At 25.8% G+C, this 8,737-nt stretch overlaps 1 protein-coding gene across 1 annotated transcript; it reads right to left on the bottom strand.

Moving 5' to 3' along the window:
• Window positions 1–361: 361 nt before the first annotated feature.
• On the bottom strand, window positions 362–5,933 carry LOAG_10319 (hypothetical protein; the record flags this gene model as incomplete). Its single annotated transcript, XM_020448137.1, has 8 exons — window positions 362–367; window positions 448–666; window positions 788–916; window positions 1,089–1,148; window positions 2,364–2,561; window positions 2,721–2,990; window positions 3,471–3,614; window positions 5,842–5,933. Coding segments are annotated over 8 exons (1,118 nt in total), but the record flags the coding sequence as incomplete, so codon positions are not given.
• Between the last annotated feature and the right edge of the window lie 2,804 nt (window positions 5,934–8,737).

Below are 8,737 nucleotides of genomic sequence, written 5' to 3'. Positions count from 1 at the left end.
AAAGAATAAAAAGAGAAGAATTTAACATTAAAAAAAAAACTATCATTGGAATTGTAAAAATTCACTTTTTTCCCATTTATTTGTAATTTATTAGAAGAAAGAGAAAAAGAGAGAGAGAGGGAAAAGAGAGGGAGAGAGAGAGAAGGGAAAAATTCGAAAGAATTAGCTAAAAATATCAATAATTCATGAGGAAATATATGATTCATAATCACGAAATGCATAAAATGAATCAACAAAATCATAAAATATACTTTTAGAAGTATTATATTTCCTTTTTCATTTTATAGGTAAATCTATTATGGCTCATTTAATACTGGCTAGTGTATGAATGAATGACGTAAATGAATAAATGTTGATATTTTTAGGCCTATAAAATCTTATTATTTTTTTTTTTTCATTGATAAATATGATATGGAAAAAGAAAAAGAGAAAAAAAATATTACAAACCTCTTCAATGGAAACCGGTTTTGCAATACCTAATCGGACTAAGCCATCAGGAGCTGATTTCAGGATAGCAACCGCATGTTCCAATGTGCTATTTGATAAATCTTCATCGTTTACAAACATTAACCTATCACCAGGGATTATACGACCATCTGCTTGTGCTAGGCCACCTGGTACCAATGATCGTACAACAATCACCGATTGTCCTGGATGTAATGGATCCTAAAACTTCATTAATCAATTAAATTATTTAAACATTAAATATTACGACAACATGTTGAGCAGGAATTATTCAGACATTTATTCATTAATCGAAATGTGATAAGTTGACAAAAATATTCACCCGATAGTCAACAATTGAGAATCCTAAACCACGACTGTCCTTCTCTAATTGCACGATTATTGGGACACAGCGCCAAATAGCTAATCCATTGAAAAGTTGTAATGATCGGGATCGTAAACGTCGTGATACCTAAAATGGATATTTACCAATGTATCAGATGCAATTTTCCAAAGATTTATTTGACCTAAGATAAGATGTCTAAACAATTATCAACTTATTAATGAGCTAACAAAATAAAATAACCTTAAAAGTTACATCATATCTTAAAATTTTCATTTAAAACTGAAGAAATTTGTGGTACCTGTTCTAGCACAGCGATCGTTGAATCTAAAGTTTTTGCTAGACAAGTTTCTGATTTAGCCTGAAATTATCTCTGATAAATTTCATCCAGTTTAATAAATGACATCTTTAGGTATCATGTACCATTTCTGTTCCGAGGTCGAATGTTAAAAGCAAATTCTCTAAAAGTGCAAAAAAATGTTAAAATGATTTTTCCCTTTCTTTTTTACCACTTCCGGAAACACACTAATCGATATGGAACCTTCTAGTTATGAAGTTTTTGAATTTGGAAATTTACATAAGTGAAGCTGAATGCAAAATGAAGAAATTTAAATTTTAAAGAAGCAAATTTGATTTCATTTGTTTTTTTTTTTTAAAAGACATGTTATTTGTCAATATTATGAAAGGATTGCACAAAATAAGTGTCATCAACATTTCAACGTCGCAATAAAAGATTATGCATAAATTATTAACTTGAAAGGATGCTAACAAAAAAGATGTGTCGAATTATCGGAATTACAGTTACGTTCAAATAAAATTTCTACAATATTTATCAAACAAGATGAAATCTTGTAAGTAAAATTAATGTAATGAAGAGGATATAAGCTAACAATGGAGACAATATCAGAAAGACATCTCAGTATCTATCCATGGCTTCACAATGGACAATGCTAAGGGTCAATCATATCTCCATGATAATCACGATGAAGCTTACCAAAATTCTTCCTCTAATTCTAGGATACATATACGTAGAAAAAATTCAATACAGTCAGTTTTTTACAATCAAGCAGATCATAATGTCCATTTCATCTATTTGTCACCATTAGACTATAAATTACAATATTCCTTCCCTTCTTTCATCTATATAGATTACCTTTCCTGCAACATATATCTCCAACTCAACGAAGGATGAATTCTTATATTTCAACCATTATGCAATCTATCAACAAACTGATAGTTTAAGTAATGATAAGGAGTAGGATTCATTTATCATTACTTATCAATTTATCATGTACTTATACTTTTTTTTGTGTTAGTTAGTAATAATATGCAAGAACTATATTACATCCCGAATAAATGTATATCGTTGGACAACGATATAGGCAAATTAGTTTCCTAATAGGATGAAAGTTGACCGACTAATTCGACTAATTTAACTGATTTCATTTTCAATCAATTAAATGACGAATCGATTTTAAATCAATAGATCAATCGATGGATTATATTTTGCGGAGTTATGATAATTTAAAAAAAAAAAAATCCTTATTTAGGGATAGCCCAATTAAGCTAAGCTAACCTTGACAAGACGATCATCTGTAGCAGCCAATAAAGGATATGCCATTGGAAGGCTTTCTTCAGGCCTTGGCATGAATACATTTACAGTTTGAACTTTCCTTGCTACTGTAAGCCTAACTTTTTGTGATGTAGATGCAGCCTTAATTAGCGCTTGTCTTACAGTTACATGTGATTCGCCATATAATACTACATCGTTAACCTATAATTTTTTTAACAAATTATTCGATGTATGAAAGCTATAGATCGATGATTATATGTATTTAATTAGGCTAGAAAGAAAGCCGAATGTTATCATCTTTTTTGAAAGTTGATACTTTGAGGAAAATATTAATTGAACTAATTTTATGAAAAATCATACCTGTAATAATTCATCACCTGAGCGGAGAGCATTTGAGAAAGCAGCTGGTCCACCAGGCCTAAGTGAATCGATGTAATGATGTGGACAAAGTTCGGCACCATTCAAAATATCCACTGTACCTTCTAGCGAAATACCTAGACCACCATCTTCGCATTTATCCGGGATTAAATCCACACTGACCACTTCAAACTCAGAACCAAGTCGATGTTTCCAGTCTGCTACTACATCACGTAGTGTGCTCTGAACATCTATCACTTGAGCTGTCGCTTCCTGCGTTAAAAAAAACGAAAGAAAGTACGAATCAATTATTTGAATTGTAAAATTAAGGACAGTTAGCATAAATTTTAGCTTCATTTAAGATAATTAAGGGAAAAATCTTAGAGTTTATGATCTAGATTAAATAAAGTAAGAATAAGACTAGTAGACTTGAATGTATGATTATCTTTAGTCCAGTAGATTAGCATAGTTAATGCTAATTTACTCTTTAATCTTAGGAGTATATCAAGAGAAATATTTCCATCTTTTTTAACTTGTAAATTTATCTTTTCAAAAAGGAAGTACGGTAACTTATCTTAATTGTTTATCGTTTAGGTAAGCTATTGTAATTGTTTAAATGGTTACCTAATTGATTAGCCACCATATATTCACTCGTAAATAAACAATTAAGCAATAAAAATATATAAACAATAATGGTGGTGATAATTGTTATCAGTAGTACAGTAATTAATTATTGAAAGATTAGAAAGTTACTTGTCGTTGAAGCATTGCAAGACATTCAGCTTGCGGTGAACCAGGTAAAAAACGAATTAATTTTATCTTTACTCTTGTCCCGCTATTCACCAATGTTCGTATTGATTCACTATGATTTAAACCTTCCAATGATTTATCATTTACCTGTAAAGAATGAATACATAGACTTTATCAGTATTATCAATGGATTTATTACTTACCTGTATAAAAATGAGTCCATAAACGTTATTCAATGGATTTTTCATTAATCAGAAGAAAATGATTGCATAAGTGCTATCAGTAAAATGGACCAAAATGATATTTTCTCTTAACAACTACAACTATCATTCTCTTCTTATTTGAGTATTTAAATGACATAAAATTCAATTAATCCAATAGAGAAATACTGAACAAGCCAAAGAAGATAAGTAAACTGTCATTATCTACCATCATGCTCTTGCACCAAACAATCTAAAACGCTTGACCCTTGACCTTTAGCTGCATTCAAAATATAATGGTTATAGTTGAAAGTTAAGAATTGAAAATTTCTAGTTTTAACTTATTTTTCCAATTTTTCAGCGAAAATAAATTCAATAAATCTTAAATTTTGATAACCATTTAAAATTTTCTTCGAAAAAGAACAACAACCTCTGTTAGACTTAAACAAGCTTTTGAAGAATAAATTTTTGCTGGAACAAAAAAGTAAAATTCATTCGATATTTATTTCTGCAATTTAATTTCTAACATTTATTAAATCAAACAAATTATAATTTTTAGATGAGAAGATGGAGAAACCCGATTAATTACTTATTTAATTACTATCATAGACAGATTGCTAAATTTAGTAATAAAGGGATGCAATCTATTTTTTTTTTTTTTAAATTTAGAATTTAAATTTTTAATACAGTACTGTCATATGTATGTATAAAATGTTAACTGTTATGATTGACTTATGTTAACCAAATTTAGAAAATTTGCATGCATTGAAATAAAATAAATATGAAAATTAACCGATAACAGCAAAAATGATAAATGCATGTTAAATGATATAATTGATAATAATATTATGAAATAAAAAAATCAATCAAGAAGTTCGAATATCCTGTTTTAGTTTTAGTTTTTTTCTTTTCCTAATTTAATGCTTAACTCTTTTTGATTATCTTCAAAAATTATCGATTAATTTCTTCTGCTATATTACTAAAATGAAATTTTGAAATAAAAACTAGCAAAAAAATTATGCAAATTCGTAAATTATGCACTTTAATTTTCCCATTTTAAAACTATTTTTTCTTTTTTTTTTTGTGAAAGAAAGAAAAAAAAATTTCTTTTATCAAAATAGCAATAAAATTGAAAAAAAGATTCCTTTTTTTTTTTCAAAAAAAAAACAAAAAAGAAAAATTGGGAAGGGATGGATTTAAAAAGAAAAAAAGACGAATTATTACTTTGAAATTCTAAAAATGAGCGATATTTTTTATTTGTTTAGTTAAAGAATGAAAAAAAAAAAAAGGAAATTGACTGATTTTGAATTTTTGGCTTTTCTTATTTCCTTTTTTTTTTCTCTCTCTTTGTTGAAATGTGAAAGAAAGGGAAAAAGAAAGGAAAGAAAAGAGTATTTGAATGAGGAAGAAGATAGTTTATATATTTAAGGATAAAAAATGAAATAAATTCAAATAGAAGCTTAGATATTAATCAATCATTTAAAAAAAAAAGAAAAATTCAAAAAGAGAAATGGGAAAGAGAAAGGAATGTCTATTTGATAGCTATTAAATTAAACCATAAATTATTTTTCAAATATACATTGTAAAATAAAATATAGCAAATATGCCGATAGGAGCAGAAATTTTTGCTTGAATTACTAAAAAAAAAAAAAAAAAACAAAAAGTAAGCAAAAAGAAATTTTGATGTAATTTTCATCTAAAATCATTTAGAAATTAAATTTTTTTTTTTTTGAAAATTTTATTTCGGAAAGTTTTTTTTTGCACATTGTTCATTCGAAAGTGCACGAAGAATATTATTAAATTAATTTTATTTATTTGTTAATTTATTTTTCAATAATTTGTTGTCGCCACTTGAAAAGAATTGAAATTATCAAATTATATAATTAAATGACACGAAAACAATAAAAAAAAATGGCACAACATGAAGAAAAGAAAAAATTTAAACCGAGATATGGCACAAAAAAAAAAGGCAAATTCAAACTAACAATATTGTGATAAATTTAAGAATTTAATAAGTGGGAGGATTTTTATAAAATAATTTATTTTTTAAAAATTACCAATTAAAACTTAGAAATTAAACTATCGATATATCTAATTTATGTTTGTTTGATACAAAACAATTTAAATGAAACTATTTGGTTGTTAATATAAAAAAGATGAATTAAAATATATACCTCAAAGATGAGATCATTTAATTGTATTTTTTTTGAATGAAAAGCACTTGAATTAGGCACCAATGATTTCACAAAAACACCGCTTATCTCTTCTGAAATAACAAATTATCATTGAATTTATTCGAAAACAATGAAAGAGACTAAAATTTTTTTTTCGCTGTATCGAAATTTTTGATATTAAATTTGATTATTGTAATCAAAAAATGCTAAACAAACATGAGAAAATAGTCTAGAAAAATGAAATTTTTTGTTCCATCACAAATTTAAATATTAAATTTGATTATTCTAATTAACGTACGCTAATAGAACCAGACCGTAAAACAATTTAAAAAAAAAAAACAAAGTGAAATTTTTAGTTCCATCTAAAATTTAAATATCAAATTTGATTAATATAATTAAAAAATATGCTCCAAAATTTTTGAAAATCATTTCAAAAAAAAAGCTAGCACTAAAAAAAATATGCAAGCATACATATACATTTCTTAAATGAATAAATAATTTTTTTTAAAAAATTAGCTCAATATTTTGTGAATAAATTCTAGTTTCCCTTTTTTCCTTTTTTTTGTTCTTAATTGTAATTTTACGAAGATATTACAGATGTGTCACTAGATGACTTTGACAAAATGATAACAATCAATGATAGTCTTTCCATTTGATAGTAGTAATGTGATGTGGAGAAAAAATTTTCACTGGTAAATCTAAAGGTTAAAGGTTAAAGGTAGCCGATTAAAGCAGCAATAATGTATGAAAAATATTAAAGCGAAAACTTTGAAAGTTAATTAATATGTTTGATTTTTTTTCTGGTTGTAATATAAAGCTAAAGATCAAAATAAATTGAAGATTTTTAATTTTTAAATATTTGCAGGCTCTTTTTTTAAGTTTTTAAATTAAAGTTTTTTTAAGTTTCTAGTTTATGACAATATTAATATGATAAAATATTTCAAAATTATATATAAGACACTACCTAAAAAAAGGATTACACAGTTCCAAAGCTCCCAGGCTTCAAAAAAAAGAGCCTGGTTAAATTTTATCATAAATATTTTAACGCAAAAAACAAATAGATAATTCAATTCTGTAATTTTCTTAAAAAGAGAAAAAAATTGGCCAATGAAATTAGATGAAACAAATTTGAATTCTTTTAACAATAACCAAATGTAAATTACAAATTATATTTTCTTTCACACTTAAATTCAAATTTATTCCATTAAAATTTCCAATTATTTCGAGGAAAAACAAACTTATCAAGATTGTCAACTTTACTACCTGAGAACAAAAAGTACTAGCCAAAACGGCGAATGTCACATCATAATATTTAATGTCTGGAGAGGCTGGTGAATTGTGATGCAATATTGAACAACACATTGCTGTTGATGATGGTAGGCCTTTCTTTTTCTTTTCTTAAGGACAAGACTTATCATGGCATCATTTTGCAAGCTTAGGCTAGACATAACAAAGAATGCCTTCATTAGAAGGGTGTAACGTGGGATCGACTAATTTTCTTTTGCTTTTCTCTTTCTCATATAAGTTTCAGCTTGGCCCATATCTTCAGGAAATAAGCCTATCAAATTACATACATTCGATATCGTTATCTTCACATTTTCATTAGAAAGATCAAAAATTAAAATTTGGAATGAATATGAATATTGATATTCTACCATTGGAGTATTTATATTTCATGTTCATGTCATTGCTGGCAGGTAACTTTTGAGAAATTTATTAAGCTAATTAATTTCTTGTAATAAATTATGGAGACAATAATATAAATATTTAGTACAGGAAATTGCTGTAATTGTTAGAGAAAAAATAAAAAAAGAAGAAGGAAAGAGATTTGATAAATTATTAGAAATTCAAATCCTATCATTGAAAAATTTTCATTAAATTGAAAGTATTTTAATTATTTAACAATTTAAAATACCCCTATAAGTGCTTAATAAAAGGCACTTAATTGTATTTAATTATTTCAGTTAAATTATATTTTGTGATATCCTATAGATAAGGCATTAAATACAACTAGATTTAATAAATGAAAGCAAAATAAATTGTTGTAAATTAACTTTATGGCTTTGATTAATTAATTCCAAGTAAGGCAATAAAAATCATATTGTTCTCGCTTTGGTTTACTTAAATCGAAAAAAAAAATCACTTTATTGGATCAGTCTATACCAAATAATTTCATTATTGCACTTTTAAATTTTATTTCATTTCTAAATGAAACTTAATTTCATACTTAATTTTGTACTTAATTTTGTATTTAATTTAAGTCCAATATTTGTTTAAATTATCTTCCATTTCGTTTTATATGATTTCAATGAAATTCTAAATATTTTATACCATTTAAAAGTATTATTGTAAGGAATCAAAAGTAATTAAGAAGTAATTCAATTAGTAACCTTTTTTATGAATATAACCAGCGATTGTAATTCCAAGTCCAAGAACCGGATCACGGCATAATTCCACTTCAATTATTTCATATTTCTCAGGAATCCAATTTATGCGAGCAAATACTGTTAATGCCTAGATATTTAAAAATTAATAAAATTAAATGAAATTTTTAAAATTCAATACATTCTCTATAATATGATTCCTTCTTAGCACTGTATATTCCATAATGCTTACCGTTTCACTGATAAATTATTAGCAAAGTAAGATTAAGAATAATAGGAAAGCACAGCAATAATACCAATGCAAATAATAATTGATAATAGATAATAATAAACAAATAGTAATAATAGTAATAGTAGTGATAATAATTATTAATAATAATGATGATGATGATAATAATAATAATAACAATAATAATAACAATAATAATAATAATAATAATAATAATAATAATAATAATAATAATAATAATAACAATAATAATAATAATAATAATAATAATAATAATAATAAT

Source organism: Loa loa (genome assembly GCF_000183805.2).
Source record: "Loa loa unplaced genomic scaffold supercont3.184, whole genome shotgun sequence".
In the NCBI taxonomy this organism is placed as follows: domain Eukaryota; kingdom Metazoa; phylum Nematoda; class Chromadorea; order Rhabditida; family Onchocercidae; genus Loa; species Loa loa.
Note: the sequence above shows the minus strand (reverse complement) of the source record. Positions and strands in the feature narration are given on the sequence as shown.